The sequence below is a fragment of the Lathamus discolor genome, chromosome 1 (assembly GCF_037157495.1).
Source record: "Lathamus discolor isolate bLatDis1 chromosome 1, bLatDis1.hap1, whole genome shotgun sequence".
Lineage (NCBI taxonomy): Eukaryota > Metazoa > Chordata > Aves > Psittaciformes > Psittacidae > Lathamus > Lathamus discolor.
The window spans coordinates 70,361,705-70,382,693 of NC_088884.1; the positions used below are offsets into that span (position 1 = coordinate 70,361,705).

At 52.4% G+C, this 20,989-nt stretch overlaps 2 protein-coding genes across 12 annotated transcripts in view; both read left to right on the forward strand.

Moving 5' to 3' along the window:
- MYH9 (myosin heavy chain 9) overlaps nt 1-1,525 on the forward strand; it is a 73,249-nt gene extending 71,724 nt beyond the window's left edge. Inside the window, exon 41 of the mRNA XM_065679155.1 lies at nt 10-1,525. Within this exon, the coding sequence (XP_065535227.1) occupies nt 10-127 (118 nt within the window). The 3' untranslated portion in view covers nt 128-1,525. The remainder of the gene's footprint in view (nt 1-9) is intronic.
- A 16,720-nt stretch (nt 1,526-18,245) lies between these two features.
- Nucleotides 18,246-20,989, forward strand: part of RBFOX2 (RNA binding fox-1 homolog 2) — a 173,801-nt gene continuing 171,057 nt past the window's right edge. For all 11 annotated transcript variants that reach the window (XR_010612715.1, XM_065679213.1, XM_065679171.1 and 8 more), the window contains exon 1: nt 18,246-18,716. Coding sequence is in view for 10 of the 11 variants with exons in the window: in XM_065679213.1 (XP_065535285.1) it covers nt 18,516-18,716 (201 nt within the window). In the remaining variant the exon portion in view is untranslated. The remainder of the gene's footprint in view (nt 18,717-20,989) is intronic.

Sequence of the window (20,989 nt, forward strand, 5' to 3'; positions counted from 1 at the left end):
TTTCCCTAGGCGTGGGGACCTGCCGTTTGTCGTGACACGTCGAATTGTCAGGAAGGGTACAGGAGAGTGCTCCGATGAGGAAGTGGACGGCAAGGCAGAGGCTGGTGATACCAAAGCTACTGAATAAGTCTTCTCATTTGACCCAGGTTACACGTGATGGAGTGACCCATCCACCCTCCCCTCTTCCACTGGACTTTCAGCAAACCCTGTCCTCCTAAATTGGCTGGGGATCTGCAGAGCAAGCCCAGCTCTGTGTATCTGGAGCCATGGGGCATCTGTGTTCCTCATTTCCTTCTCTTTCCAGTTTCCTAATCCTCTTGTATTTAATGCCAAAGAGTTGGGTCTCTGAAATCTGACCAGCAGTTTGGCCACCACAAAGGCCTGTTGAACTGTCCGTGCCGTGTCTGCTGGTGAATCCGTACACAGCTTGGAGGGAGTGGGGTTAGGGAAAGATTATTTTTGCTGTAAATCTCCTTTTGTCTTCGATTCTAGCTGCAGGGAAGCTCCTTCCTGTATTCTTTCCCCTCCTTCTTTGTTTGCTTTCGGCAATCATGTTCAGTGACCTCAGACTTCTGCCTCTTTCACTCTGCCCACCCACATGGTTTGGGAGCAGTTTCAGGAAAAACGGTGTGCTTTGGCCATGGCAATTTGCCCTTTCTGCTTTCACACGTTTCCAGGGAGGGGTGAAGAGGGAAGCTCCTCTCGGGACCAGTTATTTGGAGGACTTGCCAAAGTTGTCTTTTTTCTTTTTCCTCTTATTTTTACTGTCCGGACAGATCTCTGAAGTGCAATGATGTCCTGTTAGTGTCTGCCTCCGAGCGGTTTCATCTAAGGTAGTGTGGACCAGTAGTTAATGACAGGCTGGGGAAGCAGAACAGTGTCCTTGGGCTTGTCTGAGAATCTCTGGGGGACCAAATATATTTAATGGTAATAGACAGAATCTAGGGGAATTTAATAGGGTAGTGGGCAGAGGGTGGGGATGAGGGGAGGGAAATCCCTCTTTTATTGACATGTCCAAGCCTCTCGCACCTGCTCTGTAACCAGGGGTTGGGATTAGTTATTGTACACCGTTGACTAAGAGTATATTAAAAACCCTTTAATCTGCACAGATATATGTAAGGCCTTTGTATCTCTTGTAATAAGTAATTAAGAAAAAAAAATAAAGGTCTTTATCACTGCCTTTCTCTTGGGACCATGGTTATATATAGATAGTCTTTACTTTTCTACACCGTACACTGGTTGCTGGATTTACCTGTATTCTTAACCATATTGTATATGCTGCGGTTAGACCTACTTATGAGCGAAGTAAAAATAATTCCCTATGAAGCACCATACTGTATGCCTGAAGCGCTCTCAGTGCAGGAGCCTCGTGTCCCAATTGCTGTCACAAAAAGAACTTTTTTTTTTGGTTTTTATATAATAAAAGTGCCTTAGCATGTGCCTCAGCTGCGTGTCACCACTACAGTCAGTAATGGTTTACTGGTGCTCCACTGATGTTACCAATAAAGATTATCCATGTGCTGCAGTCCGTGTGCGTGTGTTGCCGTTCCCTCTCTCGGGGCAGATAAGGCCGTGCGGCATCAGAGCATCAGCCTGTCCTGTCAGCAGTGCTGAAATCGGGTGTTGAGGTACCCCTGGGCTATCAGTGGGGCAGCACCAAGGGGTCTGGAGGATGTTTGTGTGGTCTTAGGGAGTCACCTGCTCAAACGCAAGGTTGTGAGCTGAGCTAGTTCTGTTCTGGGCCTGAAGGTGGTATTTCTGACTAACAGGGACTAACAACTGAGCAATTGAACTCTCTGCTTTGCTTGTATTTCCAATCTCTGGAGTCACTGGAAGCTTGGGTCAGTGGAGGAGGTGACAGATGTCTCGAATTCAGCTCTGAGGCTGCCAACATAAGAGGGATGTGGACCTGTGGCACCAGCACCTGGTAACTACCCTCATCCTTTTGGCTGGCAAATGGTGGGCAGGGGGGGCTCAGCTCACACTCAGCGCCTCCTTGGGGGAGCACATGTCTCCCGCTCCAGAAGAGTGGGATTTCTGTCTGAACAAATGTTGAGAGGGGGGAAAGTCTTGCTAAGAAACATCAGCCTTGGTAGAAGTTACAACGTAAAAGGCAGGTTGGGGTGCGCAGGAGGAGGAGGCACAAGGATTCGTGTGTAGTCGCATGAGCAAGGCCTGGTGGTGTGTTACACAGGCCTGCAGCTTGTGAGGGCCTGGATGGGGTTAATGGAGGATGGAGGTGCACTCATGGCATGTGGGACACAGGCACTGCCATGCTGACGGTTTGAGTCTGCACCATTACGAACAGGACTGGAGTTAACGCTCTTCTGAGAGGTTGCTGGTTCAGATGCTTCCATCTTTTTCCATGGTGTTCTGCAGCAACACAAAGGGTGTCTCTGTGAACAGCCTTTTAAATGATGGTAAAGCTGCTTTCCCAATGTAGGACCACCTTCAGTAACACCAGCTGGCCAGGCACTGCTGTGATACAGAGCAGAACTGCCCTAACACCGGTGCGCTGATGGGATGCTCACCCTTTTAAGCTCGGGTTGCTTTTTGTGTCCTTTGCGTTGCTGCGCATGAGCCAGGTTCTGCCTGGATGCTGCTGTGTCCTGTGCAAGGTGGAAAGAGACTTGTGTCTTTTTTCCTTCACTTTCCTTCAGCTTTTCACCTTTGTGTTTCCATGAGGAAAGGCCGAAATTGGCTTCTCACACCATTTTCCGCTTTGCAGAGTGCAACCTTGAGCTAGCAAGTCCTCAGGGCTCCACGTTGGTTGTTCTGTGGCTCTCCAGAGCTGCTCAGTGGCTCATGTGGGTTTTGCTGATGTGCTGCGGATGGTCTGAGCAGGTGAGTGGTCACAAATGCTGTGGCACAGAAATTGAACTGGGAGCTGATCCATGAGACTTACAAGAGACTTGTTCCTGGAAGCTGTTGCTGGAGTCCTATTTGTGGCCCGCACCATCCAACATCAAGGCTGATCCTGGCAGGCGTTGGAAGGGTCTGAATGAGAGGGTGCATGTTGATAGAGCTTCAGAAGATGGAAGGGATAAGGGTAAAGTTAACTTCAAGCATTCCTGTCCCTGCCCTGGGTCCCTGTGCTGGCACAAAGGACCCATAAACCAGATCATTCAATATCATGGATTTGGCTGGAAACCACAATAATTGATGCAGGTTCCAGCGTGGCCCTCGCTGTTGTAACAGCAGAACTGAGGGGCAGAGCCAACAGTCTCAGGGGGATGGAGGCAAATCACTGGGCCTGCAGCATCCGGTCCTGCTGCTAAGAGCTTTTCTCCACAGAGAGCTGCTTGTTCCTGCCATGGCTTCCCCCAGGGCAGGGTGAAGGTGGTGGCCATTAGAGCCCGGGTGCAGCAGCACCGACCTGCCAGGGTTAGGATTTAGCCCCCTTCCATTCCCTCCCAAAATTGCCTCAAGTACTGTGTAGTGCAAATGGAGAATCGCTTTGTCAGAGCTGAGGCTGCAGATTAAACGGCTGCAGAGCTGGCGTGCTTCAGTGAAAGGCATGGGAGGAAGGGAGCTGTAGTGGCAAACTGCAGCCTTCCCTGCCTGGAGGGTGCAAGGGGCCTCAGAGCAGTGCTTTGAGTGGTCTGACACTAAAATGTAGCTGCTGCAGCCCAACTGGAGGCCAGCGAGCAACGAGTCCTTTTAAAGCCTTAATCGCTGCCTGTGCTGTCTGGGAGCATCCATCCATGTGAGCGCACAGCCTGGTCCGTGCAGCTTGGGGAAGGGGGAAGCTTTGCGGCTGGTTGAGGGTCCCCATGGCTGGTGATGGGGCTCATCTGGAAGCCCAGTCCTGGGAGTTGCTCTGCCTGTGCCAGAGAGGCTTTGTCCTGGCCTTACGTGCAAGGTCCCAGCCGCGGTGCCTTCCCCAAAGAGCTTGGATGTGAACTTTGCTGGGGGCACGTCCGTTTGAACCATGTCTCCAAGCACAGCTGGGAGACAGCCCCCGCAGTTCCAGGACACATAACTGATGCTAGTAGATCATTTTGCTGTCTGGATGGAGCTCCTTTCCCCTTCCTGTGGTGCTTCAGGAGCAAAAGCAGAAGGAAAAGGAGAAAAAAACCCAACAAACACAGTCCTAAATTTGTAACTCCCATCCTCGCTACCACTTGGAGCCAGCGTGGCTGCGCAGAACACGGCTGAGCAGCACTGCGGCAAGAGGAAGGCATGAAGCTCCTCAGGCGATGGTGGTCTGGCGTGTGAGAGGGGCTGGAGCCCCATCTCAAACCAACTCCCTCGCCCAGACTGGGGCGGACTGGCCTGTGGTGCTTTCAGCTTGGGGGAAACGTGCAGAGAAGGGAGTTAGGAGTGGATTAGGTAAGATTACGGTCCCTCTGGACTGGGTTTGAGTCGGTTGTGCACGAGGAGCATTGAGGCAGGCTGCGGGAGTGTGTGCCCCAGAGGTTTCGCTATTGCTCAGCATCCAGGCCCTCAGGAAGGACGAGGGAGGAAATGGAGAACTGCTGGTGATGGAGTGTCTGGCCTCGCCATGCTGGTCGCTCATAATGCGGTTGCATGCTGCTAATTAACCTGGAGTGATACCGTGGGTGGCTTCAGCCACTACAGCCTCAATTGACTTGTGATGGAAATGGTGCAGAACATCATGGAAGAGGCTGTCACGGCCCGGTGCATCCCTCAGGATGAGCGCATTGCTTCCTTGGGCTCGTTTTCACAGGAGGAGCCATCGCCCAAATCCCTGACCTCGTACAAAGGCTGAAGGGGGGCTCTGTGGCCAGAAAAAGCTTCCCTGGGGCAAAGTGCTGGTGGAGGGAAAGGTGTTGGTCGGTGAGATGCTGAGCAGCACTGACCACCAGCACCACAGGGCAGCCCACGCCAGCTCTGCGGGTGAAGTGATGCTTAAAGGAAGGGAAAAAAGAGGGAAATAACTCAACCCCTTGGAGCTGTGATTGAGGAAATTTGCTTCCTGCTCTTCATTCCCGCTGTATCCAGGGAAACATTTCCCTGTGTTGCCTTATAAAGAAACAGCATCACACCAGAGCTGAGCCCACCTTTTGCGTGTCCTCCCCCAAGCTCCTGGCACTGAGCACTCCCAGTGCAGCAGCAAGGGAAGCATCCTTCCTCCTGGCCCAGGATCTTCCCTCGCAGAACCCTCTTCTCAGTCCTGAGCTGTCCCTGGGGCTTGAGAGGGCCCTTGGCAAAGCTCCCCATCCCTGCAGGCTGCTGGATGGACGAGGCCTCTCCGTGGCCAGCGGGCAAGGGTTGAAAGCTTGTTTCATTTCCTTCTCAGCACTTCCCCCCTGCTGCGAGGGGCATGGGGGCTGCGTGCGCTGTGCCCACGCTGCCAAATTCACCCTGAGCTCGAGCTGCCTCTGTCAGGCCCCGTTTCTGCCTCCCCTGCAGCCGGTGCAGGGGTGATGAGCTTGCCTCTGGAGAAGGGAGCCGCTCTGGCCCCAGGCAAGGCTCTTGGCTTGCATTAGAGGTGCTGCTGCCGCTGTTGGTAACTGCAGCAGGCTTTGCAGCAGAGATGTGGGCACAGCCAAGCCAAGTTGGAATGAGGTAACACCGATTGTGCTGCACAGGCTTCCGGTCCTTCCTGCTGCCGGCGGAGCGGCGTGTCGTGCCGCTCGCAGTGAGCCAGCTCCTCGCTTTCGGAAGCACCTTACCTTGCGGGTAAGGCCATGGGTAAAGCCCTTGATCAGCTTCTGCCTGAAGCCCGGTTCACCGTTTCTCACTCACTTGGGAAGTTTCCACCAGGCAACTTGGAGGCTTGTGCCGCAGCGAGGCCCTAGAGTCAAGAAGCTGCGGTGGGATCCCACACGAGGAAAGGTGCTCATGGGTTTGCGCTGCCCGTGCTTGCTTGCTCTGAAGCTGAAGGGGGTTCGTCTGCAGCACAGCCCCTCTCCTTCGCCAAGGTGCTCTGGGGGCCAGGGATGTGGTGCCAAGTGCTGTGGGGCTCTGCAGGGCTGGTCCTCCCCTTGCAGAGTGTAGCCTGCAGCCCTGGGGAGACACTGAGGATGGGCAGAGCCCGGCACCACGTTCTCACACAAGGACCTGACTCGTTTGCTCTGGGCAGTGGGTGAATAAGGGTTGGGAATGAAATAATGGAGGGAGACAGGATTGCAGCTTCTCTGTGGCTCCTCTCTCATAACCTGAGGGCAAACAGATACGTGATGGTAAGAAGAGGTGAGTACCCACTGCATGGACATCGGGCGCAGCACGGGTGGAGCTGCATCCAGGATTATCCTGCAGGATCATCTGGGAATAGCCTCTCTCCAAGGCAAGACTTCAAGGTCTTGGTCCCCTGAGTGGACAGAGCAGCCATTCCCTGCTCTGCTGTCCAGGATGTGCCTGAGCAGTGCCCAAACCTCCTCCTTCAGCAGCCCCTGGGATACCTGCGCACAGTGCTGCGGGATGCCTGCTCCCCATAGAGCTGCAGCACCTACAGCTTGCCCAGCAGGAGAGGCTGCCTCATGACACTGCCATGAACTATTAAAAGCAGCAAGACGACTGAAATAAACTGTCACGGGATGTTCATGCCACGCAAAAAGCGCGAGCTGGGCTCCTTCATGTCCTAGGAAAATTAACCCATATCCGCAGGCAAAGGCGATGCCCTGAAGTTGGGAGGCAGTTGAGGGGATGCTGGCGGGAGGCTTGTCAGACCCCCTTCTCCATCGGCAAGCTGCGGGCAGCTGGATCCAGCTTCCCTCATGGAACAAAGCCTTTCCTGACCACTGGGGCAGAGGAAGGAAACACCCTGCAGCAGACACCATGGTGCTAGGAAGGCCAATGCTCTCCTTCCGGCCATGGCTGTGTGCAGGGGAGCCCACGGGGCACCTCTTGGCTGTGGACCAGCTTCCCAGGGCGCAGTGTCTCTGGGGCCGGTGTATTTCGGAGGCAGGAAGCCCTCCTGCCCGGCTCTTGCAAGGTCAGGCATATCCACCACAAAGCATGCGGCGCAGCTTCAGCCACCTTCCCAGTATTCCCTGCAGCAGGCAAAGCATGGGGCTGAGCTCTGCCACATGGCCGGGTGCGTGGCCAGGTCCCCCCCCCCAAGCACCAACAGCCCCATGGGCTGTGTTTGTGCCCTGCTCATGTGCTTTGTCTGGGCTCAAGTTGAGCTTCCAGCAGCCGCATCCCACCAGGGCAGAGAGGGCTGGTAGGACGTTCATGAGGCCCACCATGGGGCTGACCAGGAGAGCCCACTGCTCCCTCCTGCATGCCATGTCCTCCAGCACAGGTTAGGGACTCCCCGACAACCCTGCACCTGGTCCCAGCAACCTCCTGTCTGCTCAATGCCTCTATGCAGGCAGGTAACATAGAATCAACCAGATTGGAAAAGGCCTTTAAGACCATCAAGTCCAACCATTACCCCAGCACTGCCAAAGCCACCACTAAACAGTGTCACTGAGGGACTTACCTATACCCTTCGGAACACTTCCAGGGGCGGTGATTCCACTGCCCTGGGCAGCCTGTTCCAATGCCTGAGCACCCTTACCATTAATCCCCCTACCACCGCCAGAACTGAGGTGCTTAGGCTCTGTTTGGGCTGGGTGTAGAGACTCGACTGTCACCACCCCAGCACCTTCACAGGGATGATCACAGCCACCCCATTCCCACACTTAGAGCCCTGTGCTGCTCCTCATATGGAAGTGGGGACCCATCGTGTTTAAGTCACCAGAAGAGAGCAAACCAAGCAGCAGCGATGGGCTGCACATGCAGGAACATTTTGCTCTGACACAGCTTGTTCCCTTCACCTGCTTAGCTTTCTGGTGCTGCCTTTCCTCCCCCCCGGCTGCAACCGGCACGGCCCTTGCTAATCTGGGCTGCTGCTGCACCAGGGTAATGACTGCTCTCGTGGTTTTGATGCTGCTGCTTTCTTGTTTTGCTGAGTGGTGAATAGATAAAATATTTACTGTATTTTCTCTTATCTTCTTTTTTTCCCCCCCCCTTTATCTTTTCCTTTTTCTCTCCTCTCTCCTCTGAACCGCCCAGCGAACGCTTTGATGCCAGAGCCCGTCACAGCACAACATTTCACAGAGAAGGAGTGCTTGTGGCAATTGCTGCTCTGCGAAGGGAACCTCTGTCCTTTTGAGAAGAACAAAACCAGAGACAGGCATTGATGGCAGGGAAGCCAGTGGGGAGGGGACAAAACCTGCCTTTAGAGAATGCTGACACCCGCGTCTGTGCCTGCGCGTCGGCTTACGCAGACGCCGTCAGGTAAAACCAGGGGGGACGTGCATATTGGCTGCGACCGACGGGCTGGGGTGCATTTAAATATTAAGTATCTCAGAAAACTCATGAAGAACGGTTTCAGTTGGAGAAACTCCTCCTGGGTCGGAAGCTGGAGGAAGGGGAGGAATTATCAGCGATACGGCAGGCGTATAAGAGCGCGCCTTATTTCTTTCCGAGGCACAGCAAAACGTGATGTGTACTTACCTGTGTTGATTATGAGCCCTGCTGAGCTTGATTACAACCTGCTCTCCCGGGCGGGCGTGCTGTGCCTGGCGGCACGCAGGAAGTGCAGAAGGAACTTCTCTGTGCCGGGATGAAATGTGATTGCCAGCCGCACGCTGCAGCAGGGGCTTGTTTCTGAGGGTCGCGGCTGCCAGGCTGCTCAGCTAGCCTGAGTGCAGAAGCACATGGGGGAAACTTACGGCCTGGATAAGTGTCCTCTTCACTGGGTAAAGAACTGGCTGGATAGCCAAGCCCAAAGAGTGCTGGTAAATGGCATCACATCGAGTTGAAAACCAGTCATGAGTGGGGTCCCTCAGGCCAGTGATGTTTAGTATCTTCACTGATGATCTGGATGAGGGGATTGAGTGCACCCTCAGTAAATTTGCAGACAGGACCAAGGAGTGTGGGAGTGTTGATCTGCTGGAGGAATAGGAGAACTCTGAAGAGGGATCTGGACAAGCTGGATCAGTGGGCTGTGGCCAGTGGTATGAGGTTCAACAAGGCAAAGTGCCAGGTCTTGCCCTTGGGCCACAACAACCCCATGCAACGCTCCAGGCTTGGGGAAGAGTGGCTGGAAAGATGCTCCTGGAAAAGAACCTGGGGTGCTGATTGATGGAGCTGAACAGGAGGCAGCTTGTGCCCAAGTGGCCAAGAAGGCCAACAGCATCCTGGCCTGTAGCAGCAATAGTGTGGCAGCAGGGCCAGGGCAGGGGTCATCCCCCTGGTGAGGCTGCACCTCCAATCCTGTGGTCAGTTCTGGGCCCCTCACTACGAGAGAGACATTGAGGTGCTGGAGCAGGTCCGGAGAAGGGCAGCAAAGCTGGTGAAGGGTCTGGAGCACAAGTGTGATGGGGAACGGCTGGGGGAACTCATTTTGGGGGTGGGGGGGGTAGTGTGGAGAAGAGAAGGCTCAGGGCAGGACCTTATCGCTCTCTACAACTGCCTGAAAGGAGGATGGAGAGAGGTGACTGGTCTCTTCTCCCGAGTAACAAGTGACAGGACAAAAGGAAATGGCTTCAAGCTGCGCCAGGGGAGGTTTAGATGATTGGACACTAGGAACAATTTCTTCACCGAGAGGGTGTTCAGGCATTGGAACAGGCTGCCCTGGGCTTCCCATCCCATCCCAATCCCCATCCCTGGAAGTGTTCACAAGCCGTGTAGATGAGGCCCTCAGTGACATGGTTTAGTGGCGGCTTTGACAGTCCTGGGGTAATGGTTGGACTTGATGATCTCAAAGGTCTGTTCCAGCCAAGTTGATTCCATGATTCTACTTCAGCTGGTAACTTTTTTGGCCTGTTTCTGAACTGGTTTGGTGCTGTGACACCTAAGCTGGCGTTTCACCGCAGCACAGAGCTGACAGCATGAGGTGATCTTCAAAACCAAGCAACATCTTAATAGCAGCTTTGTATTAATCAGAGAGCTTTCCTATAAACTAATGCTGAAGCAGCTGCCCCATAGAGGAGCTGAAAACAGCTTTAACAGTGATTTTAGTAGGAGCTCGAGCAATTAATGAAAGGGATTGCTGGTGATGTCTCTGCCAGCAGGGCTCTGGGCTTGGTGATACTGGATGGCCATGGGGATTTTGGGTATGCTGTGGAGGGACTTTGGGTATGCTGCAGTGACCTGGGTGGGTGCTGGGAAAGAAGCAGGCTGAGCTGACGCAGGTCACATTCCCAGTAGCTCTCGAAGCTTTCAAAGGGGATTTGGCAGCACAAGGGTGAGTTCGTGCCTGTTCAGAATCTGAACCTCTGGTTCTTGTTTCTCCTCATCTCCCTTCCCCTACTAATGGCTCCCAAGAGAAAGCTGCTGCTGCAGGAAAGGGGAGGAAAAGAAAAATGACAAAAGCAGAAGGCTGAGGAGTGCAGGGGGGAAAGCAACATCCAAGGGGCTGACCCGCTGTAGCTGACACAGGGATGCTGGGGAAGGAATTGCAGTGAGGGCAGACACCTACCACCCCAAAACACACATCCAGGCTCGGGTTCCTATCAGTCCAGGCCAGTGGGAAGCTGCACAGGAGGATGCAAGTTGAGGATGCACCCCAAATCCCCAGCAAACTTCTAACAGCAGGAGCCCAGGGGCTCCCTGGCGATCCAGCATCTGGCACCATGCATGGGGTGGGAGGGCACAGCATTCGTTTCCAAGCAGGATGGGCAGCTGGAGGAGATTAGGGTCCTGGCAGAGGCACCGTGAGTGGTGAGCAGCCTGTGTGCGTGAAGCAGACCTTGAAGTAGAGAAAAGCAGTGCTGAGGCTTTCTTAAACCCTTCCAGGTGCATGTGTGCATGTGCATACATGTACACATAAGCTTATATATGAGTGTAAACAGACATGGCGTGTATGGAAGTTTGCGTTAAGCACAATGTGGATGGTATCCAGGGTAAAGCCCATCACATCAATATTGCAATTAGCTTCTAAATATACATACTGCAAACTGATGAAATTCAGTGTTGAGGTCAAACGCAAAGTCTATTTGGTAAGTGTATTAGAATTAGGGATGTACAGCTGAGGCATGTTAACAGGCTCATGGCTGGAGAATGGGAATCAAAGGGAGAAAAAGATGCTGTGTCTTTAAAAATCAGTATAAGTGAATCTGGGAGCTAAAACTAAAGCGATTCCTCTAGAATGACATGGTTACAGCCTGGTACTGCAATTACATTTATTTAGGTGCCCTACCTGTGCAGTCCCACTGCTGAAATACAGGCTCAGATTGCTTCCAGCTTTCTCCTCCACCCTAAATTGCCTGAATTTATAGCACATACTTGGGAGACTACGGCAATTTCCCCATTCCATATTTAACCCACGTTACTCGAACCACCTCAACGCCACCTGAGTGCAACTTGCGTGAAGAAAAGTGGTATTAACAAAGTCAGAGGCAAGCCTCTGAGGGAGTGGGGCCAGCACGGCAGTGGTAATCCTGAGTCATACAGATGATTTCTGGGTCAGCCAGACCATACCGAGCAGGCCTGGGTGTCCCCGACCAGCTCCAGTGTCACCCAGGCAGGGATTTCCACATTGGTTTTATCATCAGCTTCGCATAGCTGCGGATCTCCCCTTCTGAATTCTGCATGGGCTGGTAACGTTTTGTTTTGGTTTGAATTTGTAGCCCTGCTCGCATCCCAAACGGCTGTGGAGCAGGCAGGAATAGGAGAAGGGGCTGGAAAACATGACTAAATATGGCTGTGTTTCTGATTGCTACAGACTGCGGGATTAGTGGCCCCTTCTTGCCAGCAGCCACAGTTGAAGTTCCCAAGGTTTGAGGAGTACCAGAAGAGCTGAAGTCCCTCCCTCCCCCCTTCTTTTTTCCCCTTCCACACAGAAATCTGCAACCTATTGTGTGGGCTAGCAAACTTGGCACCCTCCAGTCGCCTATAAAACTGCATTAGGCATTTATATTTCCTGTAGTAGATTATGTGTGTCTGGATTTCGGATGATCCTGGACGAGAGGGTTAGCCTTTTTATTTTTTCAGAGGGGGCCACAAATTGCATTTGAAATAATTCCATTTTCTTGGAGATAAAAGAGACGGACGTGTTCTGAGACAGATGTAGGCAGCTTCCCCTGCCTGCAGCTTGCACACGCGCTCTGGCCACGCATGCGAGGCACAGCCCTGATTCAGACCGGCCTTGTCCAGAAGCATGTCAATAACTTCATTGATTGCACTGATATTTCTCATGCTTACAGTTAAGTGAACGCTTAAATGTCACGCTGAATCACAAGACAAGGATTTCTTCGCGCTCTCACAGAGTCAGTTCTCTTGACCCAGCTGGCTCCGTGTTTGTGCATGCATCAGGATTTTATGTGAACTCTAAGTATTTATGCAGATGTAGCACATACAGGGGGGATACTCTTTACAAACTGGGGTTTGCTTAAATTGAAATTAACCCCTTAGCTCGTATGTAGAGTATTTATTGTGCTTTACTGCCAGCTTCTAATTTGGGTCTGAAGCCAAAGAGGCAGTAACTATTTCTAGAGTGGAGAAATCACATTAAAAATAAAGAAGTATGTTTTCAACCCTTATTTGAAATGTGAGCTGTATTCGCAACAAACAGCATTGTGAAAAGGTAAAATCAGATTGGAAGTGCTTATTGGTTCAATGGTATAAACTCACACCGTACTTCTCTGTGCAAAGGAAAACTGACTGATAAACTTTTGTGGCAAACGCACAACCTAAGGGCATGATTTTCGGATCATATTTGTCCGAGGAGTATACTCCCTCTGATACGAACGCTGGACTACTGAATAGCCAGCAGGTGGAGTCATCTATAATGTATGGGTTGTGATCTGGAAAGTTGAGTTAAGTACGACTGGACACGTGGAAGTTTCAGTTGAAAGCGGAGACAGAGGAAAATACAAGGAATGGAACTGGAAAACTCCGCGCGCGCAGAGGACACAAAGAGCTAAAGCTTTAGCAGCAGAAGAGGAGGGACCTGCAAAATGTTTGGAATAGCAGAAAGCTGGAGCAATTCTGGAAACACTCTTGTGGCTTGGATCCTGAGGCATAATTCATGCTGCTGTAATTTGCACAGATGGCAGCCGTCTCGAGGGAAGGCTTGAACAGCTGGGAAACATCAGGGTGTGGGCCGGCTTCAACCGCACACCCTTTCTTTATCCCTGCATCAGTCGCAGAAGTGAAAGGTGATACAGGGATTGCTGTAGAAAGTATCTGCAGGCTATCCTCTGCCCTGGGAGATGGCTCCTCTTGCTATTTGAGTCGAGCTAAGGACCACCTTAGTTTGGCATTTAGTGTATAACGATGACATTCAGATGCTTTTCAATAAGGAGGAAGAACCAGCTTTGACTTCATAGATCAGCCAAATCGTTAATTGAGTTGTAGCTAAGGGGCTCTGCTAAACAGGGTGCTTCACGGAAATGAACAGGAGTTACATGCTAACAGCCGTCCTGTTTGTGTGATGTGCCCAGCCACCACAGTGGGTGATTCACTTCGTCCTTCTCTCCGTCTGCCTATTACACCAGGAATGAATGCTGCCTGCGGAGGGGCATTTGCCCTTCCCGAGCTGCGCAGCCTCCAGCCTATTTGGAAACAAGCAGTTGCAAATAATGATTCGTACCGTCTGTGTGCCTGTGTAGGCTGAATAATAATGTCATGGCCATGCTACAGACTTGTATCTGGAAAAGGAGAGGGTGGCACAGCCCTGAGGAACTTCAGAGACACAGCCAGGGACGTATTTATGCAGGAGCTGTGGCTCCAGCAAGGCTACTGGAGGACTGCATCAACACCCTTCATTGCTGGCCTGTTGACATAGACCCCAGCCTCCAACAACCTTTGACTCACTCACGATAGGCAGATGAGGGGAATAAATGGCAGAGGGTGGGGGAGAGCCAATGTTTTATTTTCTTATGGTCTGCATCCCCATGCACTCTCCACACAGCTACTGTTGTAGCTCCAAGCCTCGTACTGATTACCTTCAACCAGTCTGTCCCACTGTCTGCACGGGAAAGCAAAAGTCCTTTTGTTTCCCAGACATGCTTTTCACACAGCTTCCTACTATAGCTTTTGGGGATATAGTGGGAGGCCCATTCATATTAGAATTTCATATTATTCCCCATCCTTCCAGGCATAAAGTAGTGCAGGCAGATGGCATTTTTATTCTAACTGCATATATGCAGATAACTGCATCTGCACTGCAGGTGTTGCGCTGCTTTAGCAGCATTGGTATACCTGAAGTGGCACAACTTCTGTGCGCCCCACAGAACCACAGATCAAGCGGCATTTAGCAATGATAAATGTGCTGCGGTGATATTTGAAGGCAGCAGGGAAATGAGGAAAGGTCTGCTCTGAGCTCCCTGGTTGATTCCCAGCTGTTGACGTTGCTGCTTTGCTGGAGCGCTGAGGTGCTCGGTGGTGTTAGCTGAAGCCAAGTGTCCTCATTGGAAGAGGTGGCACTGGGAAAAGACCGGGTGCACTGTGGGTATTGACCCACTGACTGGCAGACAGCTGCCAGCACTCCTGCGTCAGAGTGACAGGTCGATACTGGCCTCCTGCCGCTGCCTGGGGGACTAGCATCCTTCCGGCAGTCTGTATAAGTCAGGTGACAAGGTCTTTGGATTTTGTTGACATAGGTTATGTATTTCTGGCTGTGTGCTAATCGGTGACAAGGAAAGGCAGAATTTTGTAGCAAAGAGCTGGCCTGAGATAAGCAAAGAGAAACATTTACTCACGCTTGTTGCTACGGAAAGCTCCATCGCCACTTCCTGCGAAACCAGGACCAAAGTACAGCCTGAAACTTTACCTTGGCGGCACTTCATTACCTGTGGGAGTACTGCTGTTGGGAGGAAGAGCGTTTGGCTCCAGGATCTTGGCTGGCAGGGTAGAAACAGCAGGAATGAGCAGGGTTGGGCAAGCCACTAAACCTCCACTGACCTGCTTAGCAGAGACCAAATCCCCTGGGAAGGAGAGGGGAAAAGCTGCAGGGGGCTGTGAGGACAAGAGGGAGCTGATCAGCAGGATGAGACATTGTGTGTAGATGATGGCAGCAGCAAGAAACCGTTCTCAGCTGTAGTGCTGGAAAGGAGGGATTTGCTCTGAACTACCTTCTAATGATTTCTATGCCTTCAGGTCAAAGACTAATAGCTGAGGTTGTGCATCATATTCATGCCTGTGCCTTAGAACCTGCATGAGTCATTGCCTCTGCTCCATCCGAGCATGTTGTGGGACCCGGCTCTTTGCACTTCTATAGACGTTTCACAGCCGGTGTTCTGATACCACCTGACCTTCAGCCCGCCGAGAGCACCAGCACATGTTCCTTCAAGGAATCCCTTCAGAGGGTGTCATGTCTTTCGGGAAAGGGGAACCCCCACAATTTGACTCGGAAATTATATGAATCTGTTCGGAAAGATGTATTCTTCCTACCAGCTTCTGAGAACTCTCTGGAAGGATAACGTTTCTTAATAGTTGCCTCTCACTGAGCTGTTAAAGACAAAGCACTGGTGAGTGCTCTGCAAACTTGCCCATAAAATCACGGTACATAGGAGCCTCCAGCAAAGGCGCTGCGCAGCAATGGTAGGGTTAACAGAGGAGTCAGCTGTCTGTTCGGTATGTCTCAGATGTCACATCCAAATACCTAGAAGGCAGCTGGGTTGTGTGAAAGGAAATCAGTGGATTAAGATTGTAGTCCCGGCTCAAAAGCTTTTTTTGTGACTTCAGGAATGCTTCGTATCACATCTGTTAAATGAGATAATACCTATCCCACAAGCATACTGTGAAGATTAATTCATTAATCCTTTTTTTTTTTACAGGGGAAATGGAAAAAGCTAGAGACATAATCATAAGAAACATCACAGCAGCAACGACAGAAAGCAAACAACAGCCTAGAACATGGCAGCGGCACCCATAGGCCAGTTTGGTAGCGAGGGCACAGTGCCCTACCTCAGCTCTTTTCACCTGCACCATCACAGAGGGTGCTCCGTGGTGCTCCACTGGCAGCCTGCAGACCACAGCCAGTGAAAATGCCTTGCTGAGGGACCTGCCCACAGCACTGCCAGCTCTCCCGGGCACTGCTGTGGATACAGGATGCAAGGGGGAAGTGGCAGCAGCTTTGGCACCTACAGGGCAAGAGATGATGGAAATGAGTTGAGGGGAAGAGGGAGAAAAAATAGAGACTGGGCACTGTAGAGCAGCTCCTTTTTCTGATATTCCTCCAGGGCAGCATCAAACAGATGCCTAAGTCGCAGGGAGAAGAGCGCTTCCAAGTGCACACAGAGACTTGTCTCTAAAGTGTTTACTCCTAACTTGTCTTCAGGTTGAAGCCTTCTGCAGCACCTCACGGGCAACATCTTCACCTGCATCCTTCATCTGGCACCCCTCAACAAAATTAGAAGGAAGACAAATACAGAAATGCTGCTTTCCTCTGAATGAGTAGCATCCCAGTCAGGAGAATCGCAGCTTCTTTTTAAGCTAAGAGTGAGTGGACTGGCCATGTTCCTTCAATGTTGTTTGACAGTCTGGCTCATTTTATCAAACCCAGTCAAGATGAATGAGACATGTGTTTACTCTTGGTGGGTGAGCAGACAAAAGCTGCATGTAATTGTCCTCTGGGTGCTTGCCACTCCATGGGGATTTGTAATCATTTTGAGAAAAGAGAATTTCCCTGTCACTGGAGGAGACAAACTGGCACCTCAGTACAAAACATACCACTTAAAATAGCTTTTAACGTGGCCTTGAAAACTATTTTTGGATTGGGAAAAATGTGGTGTAAGGGGAGACTGGAGCAGTGTACTGTAACTGTCACTCAAAACCAAAGGCTCTATCATCTCATGAAGATCAGCAGATGAGTAAAGACACACCAAGATAACCAAACTAGTCCACAGGCTTCATTACACATGGTGACAGAGGTCAAGGTCTTCCTCCTATGTGCACTGACTCACAATAATCACCTCTGTTCCTGGTTTTCCCCTTTCTCTCTGAAGGATTTGCAGGAAAAGAAGGAGTGTGATTCCCATCCCACAATAAAGCCAATCGCAGATTTGTATTATGATCTGCGGCTGACTTTTCCATCAAGCTCTGATGGCTTCCAGACTGCTTTCGAGATGGTGCAGTCTGCCTGTGTGTTCCTCAGTCTAGAGCAGACATCAGCCCTGGTACCACCAGACAGCAACTGTGTAATAAAATCAACTCCACGTTTCTGTTGGGGATCCCAGATTTGTTTCTCAGTATCAAAAACGCAAAGTCATACAAAAGGGCTAATGGTTTTTGAAGAAGACCGGCATCTCCATCTGGTTGAAAGCCATCTGCAGAACAAATGATGAGAGCAAACTTATAAGTTACACATAAAAAGGCAGGAGAAACCCACGGAGGCTGTCAGGAATGGGAAAGCAGATCAGCCCCTTTCTTGAGAGATCAGATACAGACTGGGGCTGTGAGATGAGCCCTGGGGTGGGACACCCAGAATAGCCAAGAACAAGCTTGAAAAAGGCCAGGAACAACATGCACCGTGAGTGAAGTGCGGCTGTGCTGAGTGGGGACAGCATCAGGTGCTGAGTTGGGTGTCATTCCCACCTGGTCTCTTTTCCTAGGTAACTAGTACGAAAGTGAACAGCCTCAAGCTGCGCCAAGGGAGGTTTAGACTGGATGTTAGGAACAATTTCTTCAACAGAAAGGGTAGTCGAGCATTGCAACAGGCTGTGCGGGGAAGCGGTTAAATCACTGTCCCTGGAAGCATTCACAAACCCTGTTGGCAAGCCCCTCAGTGACACGGTTTACCGGTGGCCTTGGCAGTGCTGGGGACTGGCTGGACTACATGATATCAAAGCTCTTTTCCAACCTGGCTGATTCTGTACCTCCGTGGTTCAAAGCTGGATGCTGCTGAAAAGGGGGACCAAGTTGCTGCCGCTCACCCCGAGTCCCCCTCAGCTGAGTGCCGCTCCTCACGGGCAGCCCTGCTCCAGCAAGCGGGGACAGGCCGCGCCTGAGGTGCGGGCTGGGGGACAAGGGAGGGACGCGCACCCTGCACCGCTGCGGCTGCCCAGCGCCGCGGGAGACCCCTGCCCCAGAGCCTGCGGCCCAGCCCCGCCGCCGCAAGACGCCGCCGGGGGCAGTCAGCGACCAGGCCGCCTTCGCCCACCTGCCCCCGCCGCCGCCTCCACACCCGCGCTGCCGGCGGGGGCCGAAGCGGCCGGGGCGCAGGGCCGGGCAGACGCCGCCTGAGGCGAGGCGGGGCCGGGCTGCAGCGGGGAGCCCGGGCAAGCGGCCATTTCCTGCCGCCCCGCGCGCCTCACGGAGCCAACAGCGGCTGCGGGCGGGCTGCGCCGTGCCCCGCGGCGGCTCCGCCTCCCGCCGAGCGCCGCCTCCCGCTCCGCCCGCCGAAGGTTGCCGAGCGGGGGTCGTGCGGCTCCGGCGGCCCGGCCGGCGTTTCCGGAGATTGCCGAGGGGCTTCGGCCCCTCCCCAGCCGCCGCCGAGCCCGTGGCCGAGGCGCTCCGGTGGGTCGGAGCCCGTCGCGCCCGCTGCTCTGCTCGCGGCGTGGGGCTCTCCCTCCTCCTCTCCTCCCGTCTTCGTCTCCGGCAGCGCCGGGCGTCGCGGTGACAGAGCGGGGCGATCGCGGCGGGGGGCGGCCGGGGCTCCGGCGGCGCGGATGGCGGAGGGCGGCCAGCCCCCGCAGCAGCAGCAGCAGCAGCCACAGCCGCAGCTCCTGGCCGGCGGCGGCGCGGGGGCCGCCCGCGGCGTGAAGCGGGAGCCGGAGCTGGAGCAGCCCATGCCCGGTGGGGACGGCGCCGAGGGCGGCCACAGCAAGCGGCTGCGGACGGAGGCGGAGGCCGACGGCGGCGGCATGCAGGTAGCGGGCAGGGCCGCGCCGGGCGGGCCCTCTCCGGCTCTCCCGCACCGGGGCTCCGCGGGAGCGGGGAGGCCGGGTCGCGTTCAGTTGCTCTTCGCGGGATCCAGCGCGTTGCTTACGGGCGTGCGGCCCTTTCCGCCGCCGCTGGCACCGGGTGCGTTGCCCGCGGGTCCCTAGCTCCCGGGGCGCAGCCTAACACGTGGGGCGGCCCGCGGGGAGCCGGCGCTGGGTCCGGTGCTCCGGGCATCGCCTCCCCGCCGAGGACCCTTGGGAGGCCGCCGGCAGTGCGGCTGGGCACGGGCACCGTCAGGGCTGTGGGGCCGGGGGTTTGACCCTCCCCGCCTCGGGTCTCGTAAGCCATGGGGAGCAATCCCAGGTGCTGCCTGGGAAGGGGAAGGGGGCCGCGGGGCGTCGGGCCGGCGCCTTCCCGCTCGGCCCAGGGCTGCCAGCAGGATCTTGCGTTCTCGCCGTCTCCTGCCTGCCCGTCTTGGTCGTCCCCGAAACATTGCTCTTCCCAGGTGCGTTCGCTTTTGTGTTTGTGGGGTGATGCTGCTGAGGGATTTCTGCTTTCCTTTGTCTGGGTGTTGTGCAGGGTCGTTTTGTTGTGGCCATTGTGCTGGCCTTTTTTTGCTTCTGTGCTTCTTGTGAGGAGTATATCGGAGCTCTTTGGAAACAGCATAGTTTGTTCACCTGGGCTTGTTTCTCTTTCACCTTCTCTTGGGTTGCTCAGTGTTGCTGATAGTTTCCTAGGGGAGCATCCGGCCCTCTCCAGCGTGCTTCTCATCTAGACACCAAATGCTGGCCAACAATCTTCCCTTATGTACCAGGCTGCCCTCAGCCTGCACGCTCAAGATTTTCCTCGATTATTACTACTTTTTACATAGCTTGCAGCAGGAGGGGTTTGTTTGTGGTTCTGTTTGATAGTCAGCCTTTTGTGGTGGTCCCTCCATCTCACAATATCACTTTTTTCCCCGGTGTGATGGTGTGGGCTGAATATACTCTGGAGCTTCACATCGCAGTGTTGCTGCTCGTGCTCCCGCAGGGGCCAGGGAAAACTGCCGCCGTGCTCTTTTATTCCTTGAAGTAGTATCTTCTACACGTAGGTGTCAAGTATGAGTCAGACAACGTGTATAATTGCAAGGAGAAAGATGCTCAGTATTGAAGGAGTAGTGCTTATATGTTGTGTCTTGCTAGGAATTGTGAATGAGTGCATGTACGTGGTGACACGAAGTTTCTTCCAGCTCTTTGGAGCTGAGCTGAGGCACAGGTCCTGCGTAGATACAGATGTGCCAGGTGACCTGCAGTTAGTGGTTAAACTGGTTGGTGTTGATGAAAACCAGTGGTAAATCAACTGAAAATTGCCCAGGAAGGGGTTTGAACTGTTTTAACAAAGTAATGTTGTAATTAAAATAAAAGGTATTTTTGAGTGTAATTTCTGTATATATAAAAGGCTCCCCTCTATATTTGCATCGAGGAAAGCTTGTATTATCTATTCAGAATAGATATAGAATATCTATTCTATACTAAAACTGCACTGCAACAGTGTCTGTGCACAGCAGTGTGTAATACTGGTGGTAATGGTAGCAGGGATTGATTGTGGATCTTAGTGGAAAGTTGGGTTTTGCTTCTGTATCAAACACTGGCAGACAGTGGAGGAGTGAAACTAGTAGAATCCACTTTTAAGGCTCTGCTTATAGTCAGTGTATCTATTCTTCAGATGAGGACCCCCATATTGTACTTATTGGGTATTCTTGGCATCATTTTAATCTTTATGTGCGTATCTATATAGAAAAGATTTTTCAATCATTTCAATATAAAACATGAAAATAAACATATATATGTATATATGCACACACACACACACTGTTATGGCCAGAAGTTTCCCTTGACTTTTTTTACTCTTTAGGAGTGTGGTTTATTTATATGGAGAATCTTTTCACGGTTGTAAGCAAGAAATACTTAATTTGAAGCTGAACCAACAAATCATATCAGAGCTAGGAAAAATGTTCTTTAATGTTTGGGAAAGTTGATAATCTAAACATCAAAACAATAGGATTGCCTTTCAGAAAGATTTCTGTTCAAATAGTGTATTCTTTTGAAGTACTTTATTTCAGACTTAACGGATTATTTTAGTAAATTCTCTGTATTTAACTGTACATAATACTTAGAAGAGGAATAAAGAACCTATTATTTGGTATTTTTTTTTCCTCCCTAGAAAAAACAGAGTCTTTCTGGAAGCTGGAAATAACACCAGGAACTGTTGTACCTTGTTT